General features: G+C 36.7%; 1 protein-coding gene across 2 annotated transcripts in view; it reads right to left on the bottom strand.

Annotated features, from left to right (window-relative positions):
* Positions 1 to 756: 756 nt before the first annotated feature.
* ATP6V1B2 (ATPase H+ transporting V1 subunit B2) overlaps positions 757 to 19,635 on the bottom strand; it is a 37,536-nt gene continuing 18,657 nt past the window's right edge. For both annotated transcript variants that reach the window (XM_055578672.1, XM_055578673.1), the window contains exons 3-15: positions 17,660 to 17,715; positions 13,199 to 13,297; positions 11,875 to 11,968; positions 11,643 to 11,720; positions 11,058 to 11,197; positions 10,618 to 10,719; positions 10,153 to 10,250; positions 9,415 to 9,538; positions 7,340 to 7,490; positions 5,853 to 5,935; positions 4,495 to 4,599; positions 3,133 to 3,262; positions 757 to 1,080 (exon numbers count right to left, since the gene is read on the bottom strand). In XM_055578672.1, the coding sequence (XP_055434647.1) occupies positions 941 to 1,080; positions 3,133 to 3,262; positions 4,495 to 4,599; positions 5,853 to 5,935; positions 7,340 to 7,490; positions 9,415 to 9,538; positions 10,153 to 10,250; positions 10,618 to 10,719; positions 11,058 to 11,197; positions 11,643 to 11,720; positions 11,875 to 11,968; positions 13,199 to 13,297; positions 17,660 to 17,715 (1,400 nt within the window). In that variant the 3' untranslated portion in view covers positions 757 to 940. The remainder of the gene's footprint in view (positions 1,081 to 3,132; positions 3,263 to 4,494; positions 4,600 to 5,852; positions 5,936 to 7,339; positions 7,491 to 9,414; positions 9,539 to 10,152; positions 10,251 to 10,617; positions 10,720 to 11,057; positions 11,198 to 11,642; positions 11,721 to 11,874; positions 11,969 to 13,198; positions 13,298 to 17,659; positions 17,716 to 19,635) is intronic.

Raw genomic sequence — 19,635 nt, 5'->3', positions numbered from 1 at the left:
TATCTAACAGAGTTTAAAATATCCATACATTAAATTAAAAAATCCATAAACAGAAGTGCTTTCTCTTCCCCACTTGCCTTTCTAGCATCTGGTCAACATTCTAGAAACTTAAAACCACTGTTGGCATGTCCAAGTGTAGAAAGGATTTTTTTTTTAACTCTTAAAAAATTGTATCCCAACTCTTTCCAAGCAAAGTTCTATTAATTATTGTAATGATGATTCTTCTGCATGGAAACCCAGTAATGATCATTAGGACAGGGCATCTTGCTGCTCAGAGCGATGCCAGCAGGGCAAAAGTGGCATGATTCTGTGTTATTCATAGGGAGGAAGAGCAGTAAGACATGGACGTTGAAGCTAATCCGTACCAAAGAGGAAATGGAAACTCCTCTTCTAGTCTATCTATTAGACAGGAAAGAGCAGGCGGGCAGTAAAAACCATCTGCTGAGAGCAGCGGCACAGACCCCGAGGCATACCAAAATCTAAAACCAGCGCTCAGGAAAGCCTCTTGGCTCTGAGAAGTGTCTTTCAGACCCCTCTCTTGTCCCTAGCTTGGAGACCAAAGCACTGTAACTTCAGATAGTGATACTATTGCCAGGGTGGAGAGGCAAGGGCTAAGAGACCCCAATAATGAGGACACTAGGCAGTAAGGTACACCACTATGCACAAATACACACATCGATGAAAAACTCCACCTCCAACTCTCAGCTGCTTTGAAGAAAACGTTGGAAGGATCCAGGTTTTTCTAAACAGGGGATATTTTAAAGTCTGTTAGCAGTTTAAAACATTGCAACACTGGCACAGTATGTTACCTAGTCTTTGTTTTTAATTACAGGGTAACACAGTAAACTCCACACAAAGGTGGGGATGGGGGAGTGCAAAAGGAATAAAGAAAATAGAACCAGTACTTCACAAGAGCATCGAGCCAGCGATGAAGTAGCAGCTAATGCTTCGCAGAGTCTCGAGGGTAGAATTCGCTCAGGGTGCTCTGAGGGATCCTCTTCAGCATTTCTTTGGGGAAGATTCGGAGCAGTTGCCAGCCAATGTCCAAAGTCTCATACACAGTGCGGTTTTCATAAGGACCTTACAAAAAATTGAGATCAGATGAGTAAAGGCCAACTACTGTCAACTTACCAGAGTTATTCAAAATTTACTGTTATGGGCCTAGCACTGGGAGCATGAAGTATAAAAAAGAGGCACAAATAGCTAGGTCCCCCTGGACTGGATGTCACTGAATGTAGAAATGAGGGTTTAGACATAAGAATAAGTGAAAAGGGAGAAAGCCGCAGGGAGAGACATTGGGTAGTCATGAGCGTGTGTATGCACACACATGCCTTTTTCTGACAACTGGGTGGGCTCTAAATATATTTCAAGGAATATGGAAACTAGAGTCAGGGTTTTATCCAGGGAGTAATGAGAAAACTGTTCCTCAGAAAAAAAGAGGCTAGCCTGAAAGAGTCTTGTACAGACACATAAAAAGACTAAATGCCAATTATGCTCCTGAATAGAGCAGTGGCTTTCAAAGTTGTTATTGCCATTATTATTTTTAATAGCAAAGTCATCCTTATCCTGCAAATGAATCTCATATTTTGGCTAAGGAGTTAGAGTTCTTGGTCCTTTTTTCTACCAGAATTAATTGTTATCCTTTAAAGTCGGTTCTACATAATTTTTTTTTTAAGAAAACCCAGCAATCTTATTTGGGGGATTTTTAATGTTAATAAAAACACATCTTTTATAAATACCAGTGAAGTAAAAAACAGAGTTCATCAGTGTTAGCAGACCAAACAAAACAGCTCAAAAGCCCTGCACATGCTATGTGATTAAAACCACCACAGACATTTTAACAGAAGGACACTCAATATAGTTAACAGTAAATTTACTTCAGCAATGGTATAGAGAGCTGGGGAGACTGGTGAAGACACCGGCCACGGACGAGGAGAGAAGGACTAGACTAGGTCTTCCGACTCAGAGAGGACAGAGGTCGGTATAGCTTCAACATCACCCAGAAACGTCAAAACAGACTCTCTGGCCCCACCCAGATCTACTGAATCAGATCTGCATTTCAACAAGATCCCCAGTAGATTCAAAGGTGTGTTCAATTTTGAGAAACACTGGCCTAAGTTACATTAGGAACAACAACAACAAAAAAAACAGAACAGGATGTTTTGAAGGAGAACAATGCAAAGTAGCCAATATTTAATGATGGAAAATAAATGAAAAAGGTTAAGAATCCCTAATTCCTGAGCCTGGGCTAACTGGGACAATGGTCATGCAAGAGGTAGACAGAAATTGAAACGGGAATTAATTGCTAGGCAGGTGGTCAGTTGGGAAAATCCTCTGCTTCTCACCATGCGAAGTCTGAGAAGGTAGTGGCATAAACAAAGTTATCCCAGTTAGAGACGTGGGATTAGAGCTTCAGAAAGAGGCTGCTGCTGCTAAGTCGCTTCAGTTGTGTCCGACTCTGTGCGACCCCATAGACGGCAGCCCACCAGGCTCCCCCATCCCTGGGATTCTCCAGGCAAGAACACTGGAGTGGGCTGCCATTTCCTTCTCCAATGCATGAAAGTGAAAAGTGAAAGTGAAGTCGCTCAGTCGTTCCCGACTCTTAGCGACCCCATAGACTGCAGCCTACCAGGCTCCTCCATCCATGGGATTTTCCAAGCAAGAGTATTGGAGTGGGGTGCCATTGCCTTCTCCCAGAAAGAGGCTAAAGGCTCATAAACAGGAAGTCAGTCAGTGTAGGGGGAAAACCCCAGAAAGAAGAGGTAATTAAGCCTTTGGAAACATTAACAATTAAGAAGCAAGAAGATAGGAAATCAGGAAGATGAAGATAGATGGACTGGAAAAGTCTGAAAGCCCCAAAACCAGAGGAGAGCACTCCAGAGAGGTTAAGAAGTGACAAGGGAGGCAGCAGAGCAGAAGGCTGGTTGTAAGAAGGGAAAGAGCCAAATAACTGGATCAAGGAGTTGAAGGCAGAGGGCTAAGAAGAAAGACATGGCAGATGGCTGAAAGAACCTCTTCTCCGATCAGAAGGAAAACTGCATGGAGACCAATGTAAATTCTCTCAGACTAGGAAAGAAGTTCTCAAAACTACCTAGGATGCTGTTTATATTCATGGGAAAACAGTCATCTTACCCTGAGCAATAAAGTTCCTCTCAAACTTCTGCAGAAATTCCAAGTAAAGAAGATCATCTGAGGTAAGAGCTTCTTCTCCAACGACAGCTTTCATGGCTTGTACATCCTTACCAATAGCGTAGCACGCATACTACAGAGGCAAAAGCGGAGATAAGGTTTTATAAATGCCAACAGTAATCCGGGCTTCAGAGGTGTACCGCTGCAGCTGCCTTCACAGGCTTTCATGCTACTTCCAAATGTAACTCACAAAGTTCATATGCCAGTCAGAAAGACTTTATTATACAGTAACCTCACTCAGAAAGGAATCTTCAGGCACACAGCACATCAACATTACAAACAATGTACAAAAAAATGCTCTCCCAACATATCAATGAGCTTACATTTTGTAGCGCATTTTCATACAACTTACACTATGGGAGAAATCCATCTCTAAATTCTATTCAAAAAAATACTTGTGATGTTAGTAGGTGTATCATGCCTATTTTAAGGTCAAATGCATCTTCCTTTAATTATGCTTGCTATACAGTCTCAGGGCTATAGAAACCAAGGATTTCACAGAATATATATGTACCCCTTAGTGTTCTGGTGATTGCCTACTATGTTAAACAAAAAATAAGATAGAATATCCTTTCAGAAATACTGTATAATTACTATTAAGATTACTAATAAAAACTTAAAAGGCTTTAGGCCTTGATTTTTTTTATTTAAAAACTAATTCATACACTATGGGAGGCAGGTCTCAAGCATGTGGTTCTTTTTTTCCCTTGTCTTTAAACTTCATTCGCATCTGAGACTGGAGAGGGGATGGGGTGGGAGGGATCAGGGACCTGAGGAGCAGGTGGGAGGCACTATCTCACTCAGGACACATGAGTCCTTACACGGCTGTCAGGTGGATGAACTGAGCGGAGAGGGGAAAGGTCTCCTCTTTGCTGACAACTGGCAACTCAGGGAGAGACCCTGGGCCCAACACCAGATGGGAGCAGTGAGCCACACCAAAGGGCCAACTTCTAAGACCTAAGTAGCTATGTGCTTAGTCGCTCAGTCATGTCCGACTCTCTGTGACCCTTTGGGCTGTAGCCTGCTAGGCTCCTCTGTCCATAGGATTTCCCAGGCAAAAATACTGGAGTGGTTTGCCATTTCCTTCTCCTAGGCATGTGATTTTTGATCTTTGTCATGAGCATTTATTTATCCTTATGAGAAAACTACTAGGCTCTAATGAATTCTACCGATATTCCACTATTCTATATTACACTCCTGCTTTGATGGGGGAGAAGAAAAGTGATGTGGAAAAAAGACAAGAGGTGTTAAGAAAGCAGAAGGAATGAACTAAGAAAGCACTCATTCTGGAGAGCACACACGTACCAGCTGGTTAGACACATCGGCGTGATCCTTTCTGGTCATGCCTTCTCCAATAGCAGACTTCATCAACCGCGACAAGGAGGGCAGCACATTAATGGGTGGGTAAATCTTGGGTAAAATGGGAAGGGAGAAAATATATTTAAGTACAAAATTCAAGCTTTACTCGTAGTAAAGGATTGTGAACCTCATTATTATTATTTAAATTGGATAAAGCTGCTGCATTTGCTTCCTAGATGAGTCCTAATATCTTTTCCTGATAAGGAAGAAATATTTTAAAGCTTAAGACTTCTTTTGCGAAATCAAATCCAAAAAGTAAAATCTACAAAACAGTACAAGATTATATTAAAAAAACTGAATTTTCAAAATCTGTCTGCAATATCAAATCCAAAATGGTTCTGAACTCTCATAAAATTACACATAAAAAGATTTAACAATTTCATCGAAAAGCTCATTATTAGATGCTGGCATCTATTAAAGAATAATTAAAAGATTCCATTTTTGATTTCTCAGCATAAAAAAGAATGATATCTTGCTGCTTGTGACAACATGGATGGACCATGAGGGCACTATGCTAAGTGAAATAAGTCAGAGAGAAAAAGATAAAAGAGAAATATGTATAATGTATAAAAAAGGAGAATATGTATAATCTCACATCCATGAGATCTTAAAAAACAAATTGTTGAGCTCACAGAGAACAGACTGGTGGCTGCCTGAGGCATGGGATGGGGGTGGGAAAAATGGGTGAGGGAGATCAAAGGGTAAGTGGTGAAGTCAGTAAGTCACATGGATGGAATGATCAGCATGGTGGCATGTAAGCTAATAACGCTGTGCTGCGTATTTAAAGGTAGCTAGAAGACTGGATCTCCAAAATTCTCATCATAAGAAAAAAAACTTTAACTATGTAAGGTGACACATTAACTGGGCTTACTGTGGTGATCATTTTGCAACAAATACAAATATCAAACCATCATACTGTACACCTGTGACTAATGAAATGTTATGTCAATTATACCTCAATTAAAAATAACAATAAAAAGGAAAATAATCTGAAAAATCTATTTTTATATTAGTAACAAATTTGGTGGACCATGCCATTTTGGAATAAAGACCCAAAAAAAGTTCTTTGAGACAATGGACTCTACTTTAAGGCATAAGGAAAGTGGAAATTTAATTCTTAATTCTGGTAGTCTTTTCCACACTAGGATTTTAGTATTACAGAAATGACAGTTTCATAGTCATATTAAAAACAATTCAAGTTGGTATTTTCTAAATAAATAATTCCTAAGAGCAAAGTCAGAGACACTAAAGAATAACTGAAGAACAGACGTGTAAGCTTATGGCACTGCACAAGTGTTCAATACCTGTCTGTTGTGTAGCTGTCTGTCCACATAGATCTGCCCCTCTGTAATATATCCAGTCAAGTCAGGGATTGGGTGAGTAATATCTACCAGAGGAAGACATGTGATGTTAGTTACTGTCCATCTCATAGAAACAAAACCACAGGAAGTCGATCTGTACTACTTAAAACAGTGCTATATAAAATAATTTTCTGTGATGATGGAAAAATTCTTTATTTGTGCTATGCAATATGGCAGCCACTGGTCAAATGTGGCTACTGAACACATGAAATGTGGCTACTGTGACTGAAACATTTTATTTCAAAACTTTATCTGATTTTAATAAAGTTTAGAATTTAAACAGCCAAAATGGTTCGACATTACCACAATGGCCAGTTTAACTTACTTGGCTGCAGCACAGATATGTGTTGACGCAAGTTAAATTAGCTACATTCATAAAAAGCACTATTTCTCCTAGATGCGCTGCCTCTCCCCCAAGTATAAATAACGTTCCATTTAAACACAAAGTTCTCTTGCAGAGATTTGACCATTTGATGTATACTGAGACAGCACTCTTCCATAAATTATCCCAGATGGGTACCCAACATTTCAACATGGGAAATACAAACAGGCTAAACAAGTAAAGCAACGCTACAGGCAGCACCAAACAGGCCCTACAGAGCAAGGTGTCCCTAGTCTGTTCAGAGAGTAATCTTGTAGCTACTTCCTTGGAACAAATCATTGTCACGTCTGAGGTAGTACTCAGACTGCCTGGGTTCTAAAGCCACCACTTCCTATTTGGGACACTTTACCTCCCTGTGCCTCACAGCAGAGCGGACACCTCAAAGTCACCATGAAGATCAAATGAGTCAATATTTACAAAACACTTGAAACAGTGCTCAGTTATAGTTATTACTGTTTCTGAAAATATTCTGTAAAAGTATTAAATAAAAAAACTGAGATAAAGACAAAAAGACACTAACATAAGGGGAGTGCTGAAAGTCTCACCCAGGAGCTACTGGGCGGACACCCAGGCAGGCACTGCACTGTGCGCTTACACACATGGTAAAACCAAGTCATGTTTAACAAGCCTTGTCAATCATTCTACCTCCAGTCTTGTGGCATTTGCTACTTGTGCTCTTTATCTGGCACTTAAGCTACCTTAAATTACTGGTGCACATATATAAAGAAAACATCCAAGTAGAATGAGTAGTTTACAATAAGAAGAGCTCATACGTTTTAAAAAATTTCCTTACATCTGGACCAGTGGACTGCAAATAGCAGACACTAAATACTAGCTAATTAATAAAAATTAAAATTACAAGAAAATTTTTTCTACTAAAGAATAATAATTATAGGTAGTTTTGAAATGAAAAAATTTTATTAGAAACAAATCAATAGGTAAACTCAACTCCTGGAGAATACTCTCAAAACGATAGTGATCTTCTCTCTTGAAATTAAAGCCCTTTACAATGATCAGGCCTGCTATAATCCAAAGACGCAAAACTTACCATCGTTAGGCATGGTGAGAATAGGAATTTGAGTAATAGAGCCATTTCGACCTTCCACTCGACCAGCACGTTCATATATTGTGGCTAAATCTGTGTACATGTAACCTGGGAAACCTCGTCGACCAGGAACCTCCTCCCTGGCTGCTGAAACCTGACAGTGAGTCAAGGAGAATAGTATCACATACCAGGATATGAGAACTGACGCTTGGTTAGAACACGTTTGTTTGAATAGGCCAAATTACAAAGTCAGAAATATCATCTTGTTCATTTTAAGTATTGTCTCATTAAGAAAAATCTAGAAACAAAATTTCAGATTATTCTACAACAGAAATGTTGACAAGCGGGGACCAGAAGATTTTTGTTAAAATCATTATTGCCATAACAAGAATCTTTAAATAGCTTGCCAGAAGAAAATCCAGCTTGCAATTTTATAAATCAAAGGAAGTCCATTTTAAAACCAAGAGAACATTCTCAGTTCACATGATTTATTTCATCTTATGTATCCTGCAGATTTACATAGACTATCTCTGAAAAAAATCAAAAGGGAAAAAAAAATATATATATATATATACACATAAATCATTTGATGCATTTTATGTGTGTGTGCTTAGTCGCATCTGATTCTGCAAACCCACGGACTGTAGCCTGCCAGGCTCCTCTGTCCATGGGATTTCCCAGGCAAGAATGGAGTGAGTTGCCATTTCCTTCTCCAGATATACTTTACATACATCATTTAATTTAATCCTCACAATAACTCTAATGAAGAAGTTAATATTAACCCCAATTTACAACTGGAATCAAGGGCCAGATAATTTCCCTAGATCACTGCACAAGAACAGTAATAAAAGGTCTTTCTCTCGGAGACATGCACACTAGAATATTATGTATACATATTAATCTACAACCACTAAGAACCCTAAAGCATGAAGCCCAACTGCTAAGTGCTACTTCGGCACCTCCAAGAGTACGCTCCATCAGAGCTACTCAAACTGTGGCCTGCAGACCAGTTTTTATCAATGTGGCATGCTGCAGTCCATGGGCTCACAGTCATACATGACTTAGCAACTGAACATCAAAGGAGATCATGTAGAAAGCAAGATAAACATATAGAAAACTTAAGTGGCTATTTGACAGAACAGCTGTCTGTTGAATCTAATAATTTTTTTAAAAGGGCTTTTAAATTGTCTTTCTTAAAAATTTTCACTAATACTTATTTTCACTGCCTTTTATGTAAGTATGGATGGATGGATGGGAGAAAAAAAGTCCTTCAATGGAAAAGCACCAAAGCAGAGTGAGATATGGTGACAGATCTTAAGGAATTTTAAGAAGCTAGATATTTATATAGCAAGTCTCTTCAGAAGTCTTTTTCTCTTTTTTACTTACTTAAAAGAGCAACTCATTCAAAATTTCCTAACTCGCATCAGAACACACCCCACACTTCTGGATGCTAGAATCTTATATTGTTTCTAAATACTGAGTTTTCTGAAGGGAAAAAAGTTCTGAAGAGGGTTCTGCCAGAGTATAGTCTTTATTTATGTAAATAAATAAAAATTTACATCACTGAAAATGAAATTCCTGAAAAGGGCTAAAAATGGACTGTCCGGAGAGACAGAACTTCCTGGTAGAGTAGCTGATTAAATAGCTTGCATGATTTACTCTCTTTAAGAATCCAAACTTTTTCTTTTTTAGCATTTATTTAATCATTCATTCATTGGCTGTGTCACATCTTAGTTGCAGCACACGGGCTTAGCTGCTCCGTGGCATGTGGAAACCTAGTTCTCTCACCTGGGATCAAACACACGATCCCTGCACTAGAAGGTGGATTCTTAACCACTGGACCACAGGAAAAGTCCTGAGAATCCAGTCTTAATCAATGGAGACAGTGACAGTATGACAAACAGGCTAATAATTTAAATCTCATTTTCAATCATTTCAACTAGGCTGACATACTGTATTTTCTTTCCTGATTAAGGTGTTACACTAACATATGAATAATGAATTTTAAAAAATGATTAAAAAAAAATGAAAACTTGCAGAGCAGCAAGATAACCTACTGTAATTAAGAGAAAAATTACCTCTCGAAGTGCTTCAGCATAAGAACTCATGTCTGTTAGGATAACCAATACATGTTTCTCACACTGATAGGCCAGGAACTCGGCCGTGGTTAGAGCCAATCGAGGAGTGATAATTCGCTCAATACTGAAATGAAACATTAAGTACTATGTCACGCAGACAAAAAGGCCAAAAACAAAATAAAATGATTCCGGAAACAATAGTACAATCTCCCATTTAAAGTTTTACACAAACTGAGGAAGGTGAAGAAATTACTACTTTAAAATTCTTAAGGCAGAGTTCTTTTATGTATTTACTCAGTGCTACACAGCTAAATTGACTATTTTATAAATGCCCCATAATTTCTCAGAACTACATAGTTCTCAAAATCTAGCAAGAAAGGAAGCGAGCGAGAAGGAGAAAGGAGGAAACAACAGGGGCCAGATTTTACAGGTAAGAAGAAAAAGTCATTTACTGAGTATGGCCATGTGCTAAGTAACTTATTATCTCATTTAATAATGCACAACTCTGTGAGACAAATATTATTTATCACATTTTACGAAAGAAGACATTGAGCTTCAGAGCTTAAATGACTTGCCAAAAACCAAGTGACCTGCAAAAAGCAGAGCTGGAATTTACATATGGTTATCTTATTCCTAGGCCCATGAAGCTTTCATTATGTTTTACCTCCCTAGTCTAAGGTGATATTTTTGACCAGAAGCCTGTGTAAACAGAGAGAAAGAGCATATTTGTTTACTTACGTTGGGTCATTAGCCAAGTTCAAAAACAGGCAGACGTTGTCCATTGAGCCATTTTCCTCAAAGTCAGATTTGAAGAACCGGGCAGTTTCCATGTTTACCTAAATAGCAATGACTTCATCAGTGCTCAGAGACGCAAGATTCTCAGTATTTCTTTTTCTTTTTTTCCCCCAGCATTTATTTCTAATGAAGGCCAAGCTATAGATATGCACTGCTCCTTCTTTTAAAGCTTCAGGTACTCCCAAAACATTCACAAAAGCCAAGAGAGTAAACAGCTTTGGGCACAAAGAGAATTATTCTTATATTCCAGTCAACTGCTAAATACTAATCCATGGTTTGCCCAAAATACCAAGTTGAAACTTCTCTACCTAGAGATAAATTGAATGATACATGTGTATTTTTCTACACTGTTTTAAGAACATAAGCAATTTTACATTTCATTCTAAAATAGGAAAAGATTATACTTACACCCATAGCAGCAAATACAATCGCAAAATTTTCCTCACTGTAGTCCACTACATCTTTGGATTTTTTTACCAAACCAGCCTGGCGACAGATTTGAGCTGCAATCTGATGGGGAGTATAAAAGGACAGAGTTGAAAGCTAAAATAATATCTTCTATAACAAAATAACCTTTATCCTAAACTTTTGGGAGTTAAATCACAAATGAAATTGGGATGTCTTAAAGGTCTTTCCCTAACAAAATTATTCTGCAATTTTTGCAAAGATTCCTAAGAGTAAGGAAGAAGTCAGATACACATGGATCAGACAGTCAATGGAACTGGATTATATAAACAGTAACACTGGGTATTTACCTTGAAAATCCTTTATTTGGTTTCTCACTAACAGTGAAACATTTGGAGATCCTTTCTTCTTAAATTTCACATCAAATAGATTCTAGTTCTCACCTCATTGTGCGGTAAGCCAGCAGCAGAGAAGATAGGAATCTTTTGCCCCCGAGCAATACTGTTCATGCCATCTATGGCCGAAATGCCAGTCTGAATCATCTCCTCTGGATAGATTCGACATTGAGGATTGATTGGCTGGCCTAATGCATTTCCAAAAGAGATCATTAATACATCTTTATTTTAAGACTACAGTCATATAAAGCATTTCTTTCTACTCAAAAAGTGAGTTATTTTTGAAATCTGAAACTTTTTTCCATTAATATTTTGTAGATTCATAAATTATATGGTGTAGCAAGAAAGAAATCCTAATATCAAAGCCATTATGGCTCTACTATTAATATTTCAGATACATTGTAATATTATAGTAATATATAGTAATATTTTACAATATCTTGTAGTATTTGACATAAAAAATTAAGATAAGCTCTGGGAAAAATAAAATTACTAAATAATTAACAAAATAACTAATTAAATATGAAGCATGTTGGTTATCTACTTAAGTATCATAAAAAGCATCCTTTCTCTGACAAAGGTATAAGACAGATGTTATTTCCTCTAAACACAAAATCCATTTTCTGTCCCTACCCATGATGTCAAGGAAGTCTTCAGCTAGGACAACAGGACCTCTGTCAATGGGTTTTCCTGATCCATTGAATACCCGACCTGTTAAACAATGACAAGGCAGTACAGAGAGTACAATGACTCAAATATTCACTTTTTTAACTGTGTTTTTAAACGTTCACTTAAAAAAACTACATGGAAATATGTTAAAAAGGAAACAGATCTCTGCTCAGAATGAATAATAGTATTTGTTTACCAAGCATATCCTCAGACACTGGCGTTCGGAGAATATCCCCGGTAAACTCACAGGACGTTTTCTTGGCATCTATACCTGAAGTCCCTTCAAATACCTATCAAGAAAGAAAATAAAACAGAAGAGTAAAAGAAATTTGATCATAAGTGCTTAAAATTTATTTGCCTCTTAAATGGCCCTTATAAAGTAAAATACATAAATGTATATACTATTTTTAATATCACTAATGAAGAAGTGTTCATGGTGGGTGATGAACCAAACTTCCACCTCTTAACCAGGGTCATGCCTGCAGGCCAAACATATTAAGCAAGCTAAGAATGTGTGTGTGTGTGGTTGTTTTTTTTTTTTTTTTTTACAGTTTTAAAGGGTGGTTTTCTTAAAAAAAAAAAAAAAAAAAAAGAAGGGAAAGAAAGTGTAAAGACCATGCAACAGAGAAGACTTTGGATAAAACCTCACAAAGCCTAAAAAAATCTACTATCTGGCCCCTTACAAAAATTCTGTTGACTTCTGCTTTAGATTACTTTTTAGTTGTTGTTCAGTCGCTTAGTTGTGTCTGACTCTGCAATCCCATGGATTGCAGCACACCAGGCTTCCCTGTCCTTCACCATCTCCTACAGCTTGCTCAAACTCATGTCTATTGAGTCAGTGATGCCATCCATATTACTTTTTAGGGCAATATGTTATTCTAGAAAACTGCCACTTTATATAGTCAGTAACATTAAAAACTAGACTTATCAGAGACAATTTACAGACACAGACTCAGATCTTGTTTTGGTTTCAACCCACAAGCTGTGAATTCTGTTTTTTTGTCTCTGTCTTTCTATGTGATTATCTGCTTCATTTTACCAATCAAAAAAAAAAAGCCATTTTACCAGTGGAGCTATTGGGCTAGAATGCACACAGGTGGCAGACATTTGGCAAGAAAACAAGAAAAGTTCATTTTCTTCCCTTATAGTCAGTAACCAATCTCTAAAGAAACAGAGGGGTCATATGGTAGAAATGCATTAGATATGTACCATTTTATTATAAAATAGGCTTTGCATTAGACGGTGTTATGCAACTGCATGCTAATCTAAGTGTTCTGAGCACCTTCAATGGAAGTTAAGCTCAGCTGTGATGTTCAGTAGGTTCTGTGTACTAAATGCATTTTCAACTTAAATGGTATTGTCAACTTACTGATGGGTTTATCAAGCTGTCACGCCACAGGTAAGTCAAGGAAGATCTGTATACTTATGTGATAATCACCAGAAAACACTACTGGTGTTTCTTATGCTTTTTTGTGATTAGAAAAATGTTCAACTGGCCAGATTTTTAAAGTAATGCTTACCTGAACCACAGCTTTGGAACCACTAACTTCTAGAACTTGCCCACTCCGCTTCGTCCCGTCAGGTAGTGTTAAGTGCACAATCTCAGCATATCTGGGAAACTAAATAGGAAAAAAACAAAGGCTCAATAAACCAACGTTTTAGAAGCCCAAATGCTCTATAGGCTCTATCACAGCACACATGCTTGTGCAATCCCTACACATCCCCTATACATGCAGGTATACATCAAGAGGTTAAAATATCCTCAGGTAGTTTAAGTCCTTAAAACACTCACTGCTGGCACACATTCTGGCAAACACAGCAAAAGGCATAGAAAGAAGAATCTTGATTCTATGGAAACACAGCAGTTAATTCTTTTTTCTTCCATGTATATTTTTAGGTTTTCAGACTATAGAAAGATGATAAAACTAACAACTATATTCCCTCTACTCAGCAATGATGCTTGCTTCTGGGCTGTTTAATCACTAATCATCTTGTGCTATTGGAGAACAGGAATAAAATGCAACTAAACAACAAAATAATTACTCATTATAAATAATGCTAATATACCCCCCTCAATATACACTTCTCCTAACCAGAAGTGTACTCCTCTAGTCCATTTTAATATTTTAAATTGCATGTTTCCAAAAATATACCGTTAATGTTTCATTTGCCTAAACGGGAACATACTAAACATATCATCTTGCAATTTGGTTTTTTCCCACTTGCCTGAATATTTTGGGTCCGTCATGGTAATATTTAAGATAAAGTCAAGTGATATTACATTTCATCCAGCTGTTCTTCTATCACTGGTGTTCAAGGTTGTTCCAAATTTATACTAGTACAAACATACTGCAATGGACATTCTCACATGTGGCTCCTCATGCAAGTGGGTCTAAGTTTCCCTACGGTATTTAGTTACCTAGTGGCAGGTTACAGGTTGTGTCCATTTTTCTGTGAAATTACTCTGCAAAGGAGTAATCTTTACAATTTCCTAGTAGCATAGAAAAGTATCTTTCCCCTACATCTTTGCCAATCTTATATCAAACTTTAATTTTTACCATTTTGATAAAATAAAGAATAGTATCTTTCAATTTGCATTTTTCTGATTCTACTAAGCATCTTTTCATGTTCACTGACAATTCTGACTTCACTTCCTGTAACTGGCTTATTAACATATTTTCCTCACTTTTCAACTGAATCTGCTTACTCTAATTTATTTTTAGATAAGTCTCATAGATTCTGAATATTAATTCTTTTCCAAGTATCTGCTCCCAGTCTTTTTAAATTTTATTTATGGTAATCTTAATCATACAGAAGTTTTTGCAATAAAATGACTTATTTGCCTTTATAATTTGCCTTTTTTGTAGGAAAACCTTCCAATCTAAAATCACAAATAAAAATGGTCTTCTATATTGTCTTCTGATAGATTTTTCATGTTTAGGTCTTTAATCCATTTGGATTTATTTCTGGTAAGTAATTGTATTTTTCTCATTTTTCTTTTTTCTATACAGGAAGCCAAATGCCCCAACTCTTATGTACTGAGTAATACAAATAGCCCCCAGTGACTTGTAATGTAGACTTTATCATTTATCAAGGCAAATTCTCAGGTGTGAGAAGAGCAGGTTTTAAGAATCTTAATTTTGTTCCACTGAAATGCCTGCTCACTCCTGTACCAAATCTTTATTATCTGCTTCTAACTGATTTTGTCACCTGGGAAGAATTCTGAGTCTTTTCATTCATGGGTATGGAATCTCCTCTTACTTGAAGTCTTCTTTTATGTCTTTCAACAAAGTTTCACAGTTTTCTGTAAAAAGTTACTAGTTATTCCAGTAGTTACTCCTCGCATACAAAACACTAATGATTTCTACAGACTGATCTTCTGTATCCAGCAACACTGTTTACCACCACTGTTTCCAACAGTCTGTCCACTGAATGACTTGTGTTTTCCGTTTAATCATAGTACCAAGAAATGATGATAGTTGTGCCTTTTCCTTTTTAATCCCTATATCCCCTAATTTCTTTTTCCCACAACACTGATCAGGGTTCAAGCAAAAGGATAAACAAAGATGGAGAGTGGTGGTGACAATGGGCCCCCTCATCTTGTTCCTGACTTAAATGGGAATGTTCCCAGAGTCTCCCCTTAGGATGCTGTTTGTGGTAGGTTATGGTGGATAGCCTTTAAGAGAATTTGAAAGTTTGCTCTACCCCTTATTTCTAAAACCACCTTTTTTTTCTTCTTTTTTTTTTTTTAAAGAAGCAAGTAATTTTATCAGATATATTTTTGGTATTTACTGAAAAAAGCATAAGCTTTCTCTAGCTTAATCTATGAATGACCTGAATTATACTGACATTTTCTAATATCATATCATCTTTGTATTACTAGGATAAATTCTACTTTGTCATAATTCTGTTGACTTTTTAAAACATGCTCTTGCTAATATTCACTAAAACATGCTCTTGTTAATATCCACATATTGGATATTAGCAAGAGCATGTTTTAAAAAGTCAACAGAATTATGACAAAGTAGAATTTATCCTAGTAATACAAAGATGATTTAATATTAGAAAATGTCAGTATAATTCAGGTCATTCATAGATTAAGCTAGAGAAAGCTTATGCTTTTTTCAGTAAATACCAAAAATATATCTGATAAAATTACTTATGCTCACATTTTGGAATCTGTGCCTATGAGTGAGAATAACTTTACTGTTTCTTTTCTGATACTATCTTTTCTCTGGTTTGGGAATGAAAGATGTGCTACCTTCAGAAAATGAGTTAAATATAGCAGTCTCCATCATCTATTCTGATACAATTTGTATAAAATTATCTATTCCTTGATTCTAGTATATAAATTATGGCATATAAATTCTTACAACTACATAAGCTTTATTTACCAGTTTTTCCTCAGTTGGAGTTATACCCCAAACATTCAATAAAACTTTCTCAGCTTTCTTAAAATTACTTCCTCCAAGATGTTTTCAAAGTCCTTCCCGTTACTGACTCTCATAGTATCTTGTACTTACCCTTCACAGCCCTTACCAATTAGACATTTACATATTTGTATTGTATATTTTTGGTGCTGAGTTCAACATTTAATATAGTTGAAACATGAATATTTTTAGACTGTTTGAAAGTGTATTTTTGCTTCATATTTTAAAAATATAAGCCCCCAATTTTATCTAATAAGAAGTATATAAAAAAGAATAAAGGACAAAGATAAGTATTTAAAACAAAATATTTTTTTAAAATATTTAAAATTTTTTTATTTAAAAAAAATTTTAAATAAAAATATTTAAATAAAACAAAGTATTTAAAACAAATAATGTTCCAAATACTTTCTCAAAAAAGAAAAGTGTATGCTCCATCCTTTCACAAAACATTAATGGACATCTGCATACATGTACAACTTCAGTGCTACATACTGAAGTTCTGAATCAAATTGCATACTAGCTATGGCCAGGAGTAAGCCACATGCTTAATCTGATTTATATAGGTACCCTGTCATGCATAAAAATATTAATTTAAATAAAGCTGAAAAGACAATGCACTTTGCACTCTTTCAGGAAATGTCTTTTGATTACTTTCTGCATCTAGAAGGGCCACATGCCAAACACACTTTCGTCATTACTTCTCTCAACCAACTAATAAATGTGTACCTTTCCCCCAATCCACTCTCAACAAAAACCAAAGCAGAATTACCGGACATATCACACAAATTATTTCCTCTGAAGATATTTTAATCACAGAACTCAGGAGGTTTCACCCAAGGTACTCAATTATAAACTGTATTACATGCCTCTTTTTCTAAGATAATTCTTATTATATAGGTGTGGCTAAAAAAAAAAAAAAAATGTAACAAAAGAGTCTTTCAACAAACTGAATAGGTAAAAGCTATTCTTCACTTTATGGTTTTAGCCGCTGTTGAGATAACCTGTCGTTTATTCATTACTTGAACACCAGTGTCAGGTCCTCAAAGATAAAGTTTATGTTTATTCACTTAAAGATCTTAAAATTTAGTAGAGTAAAGAAGACAAATATGTAACAAGTAGTTATAATACTGTGACAAGAGCCATAAGATACTGTATATCTAATATCCTACAATTCATAAAACATACTTACAAATATTAGTTATTTCTCTAATAAACCTAGGAGGTAGAATTAAATTTTTAAATTAAAATTTTTAAAATTCATTAAAATTTAATTTTAATTAAGTAAAATAATTTTATTAAAATTTAATTTTTTAAACAAATTAAAAATTTTGCAGATAAGGGACTCAAGGCCACAAGCAGAATCCACAACAGATCCAGTACTAGAAGCCTATCTTCTGACTTCTGCTCTGAAATTCTTATCTCCTATGTAGCAATGACATTCAGACCAAGGAATGGCTTAAAATTTGTAATTTTTAATTACAAAAAATTACAGTTTTTAGTACTATGCTTTTAACTGCATAAATGGTTAGATGATAAGGACAGTGGTATTACCTTAACATGATCTAAGATCACTAGTGGACCATTAACTCCTGATACTGTCTTGTATGCTGGAAAGAAACAGAAACAGTCAGTGCCAGTCAAATAGGACAACAGTCTCCATTACCTCTCTGGTATTACCAAAACTCCTCTACTTTGTCACATCCATTATTACATGGAGCAACTCAAACAATATGAAAGTTTTCACTGAATTCATAAATATGCCCCTATCTGTACAACTTTTCATAATTCCCCTTCATTCAACCCAAACCATGTTGAAAGTGAAAGTGAAAGTGAAGTCGCTCAGTTGTGTCCGACTCTTTGTGACCCCATAGACTGTAGCCTACCAGGCTCCTCTGTCCATGGGATTTTCCAGGCAAGAGTACTGGAGTGGGTTGCCATTTCCTTTTCCAGAGGATCTTCCCAACCCAGGGATCCAACCCACGTCTCCCGCATTGTAGGCAGACGCTTTACCATCTGAGCCACCAGGGAAACCTCAAACCATGTTGAATTCTTACTATAAATCACACTGCTTCAAGGACCCAGGCTACAAAAACAAAGGCAAAAAGAGAGAATTTCTAAGAGTCCACAATTTTATAAGGAGGAGGGGAGTTAAGGGTTCTAAGACAGGTGTTCAGAGATCTGTGGAGCATGGGGAAGACAGTGCAGCTGTTCTTATTTAGAAGAGAAATGGCTTTATAGAAAAGGTGGCACTTAGCAAAGTAGACAGAAAAGAGGAAGGGAACCCTTTTTAAGCAAAAGTGACAAAACTCATGAAAGAAATCTGAGAAAAAGTAGTCTGTTAAGATAAAAAACCATCATTAAATGGTACCATAAAAACTGTGAAAAAAGAGCTTATGAAGGGGGATAAAAGGCCAGAGAACATACAAGTATCCTATAAAAAAAAGTCAAATGTTACTGTCATTGTAGAAGCTTATATATTTTCTACTGCAAATTATGCATAGCATCAAGCTACCCAAATCCCTAATTTTAGAAAAGATGTAGCCATCGGTGAACCACAACACAGCTCCATACCTGCCAAGTGTAATTAATAGTAATCATGTATAAATCAGAACTCAGGAGAGCAAATCCAACAATGTCAGAATTAACTAAATTTCATAATCAGAAAAGCTGAAAAAACAAATGAAATAATTTATAAGAAGCTGTTAATCAGCTGGGAAATTTTCACTTGCGTGATTTCTTATGAGGTCTTACACAGAAATTTCTGCATGAATGTAAATGCCCAAGAATAAGGAAACCATTTAAACAAGCAGTCTGATCACTCAAGGAGCTTCAGAATTTAAAGACACAATTTCTTTAGCCAGGAAGCAAGTGCTCTGGTACAAATAGAGAGAGAGAGCAGGCAAGCACTATCAGGACACTTGTTTTCATTCTGAGGACATTTACCTCTTGACACCAAATATTTGCTTGAATACATTTATAACTGTAATGATCAACAGAGGTCCCTGCTGCTGCTGCTAAGTCACTTCAGTCGTGTTCAACTCTGTGCAACTCCACAGACGGCAGCCCACCAGGCTCCCCCATCCCTGGGATTCTCCAGGCAAGAACACTGGAGTGGGTTGCCATTTCCTTCTCCAATGCATGAAAGTGAAAAGTGAAAGTGAAGTCGCTCGGTCATGTCTTAGCGATCCCATGGGCTGCAGCCTACCAGGCTCCTCCATCCATGGGATTTTCCAGGCAAGAGTCCTGGAGTGGGGTGCCACTGCCTTCTCCGAACAGAAGTCCCTAAGTACTCTTTTTTTCTTCAACCTTCGATAAAAAGGAAGTCACAACCTGAATGGATGTCCACGTAGACAAGTTAATTATGCCTCCAAGATTTTCCCAAATGGCTCAAGTGGTCAGGAATATACCTGCAATGTAAGACACACAGGAGATGTGGGTTCGATCCTTGTGTCAGGAAGATCCCCTGGAGGAGGAAAGAGCAATCCACTCCAGTATTCTTGCCTGGGAAATCCTATGGACAGAGGAGA

The sequence above is a fragment of the Bubalus kerabau genome, chromosome 4 (assembly GCF_029407905.1).
Source record: "Bubalus kerabau isolate K-KA32 ecotype Philippines breed swamp buffalo chromosome 4, PCC_UOA_SB_1v2, whole genome shotgun sequence".
NCBI lineage: Eukaryota > Metazoa > Chordata > Mammalia > Artiodactyla > Bovidae > Bubalus > Bubalus kerabau.
Note: the sequence above shows the minus strand (reverse complement) of the source record. Positions and strands in the feature narration are given on the sequence as shown.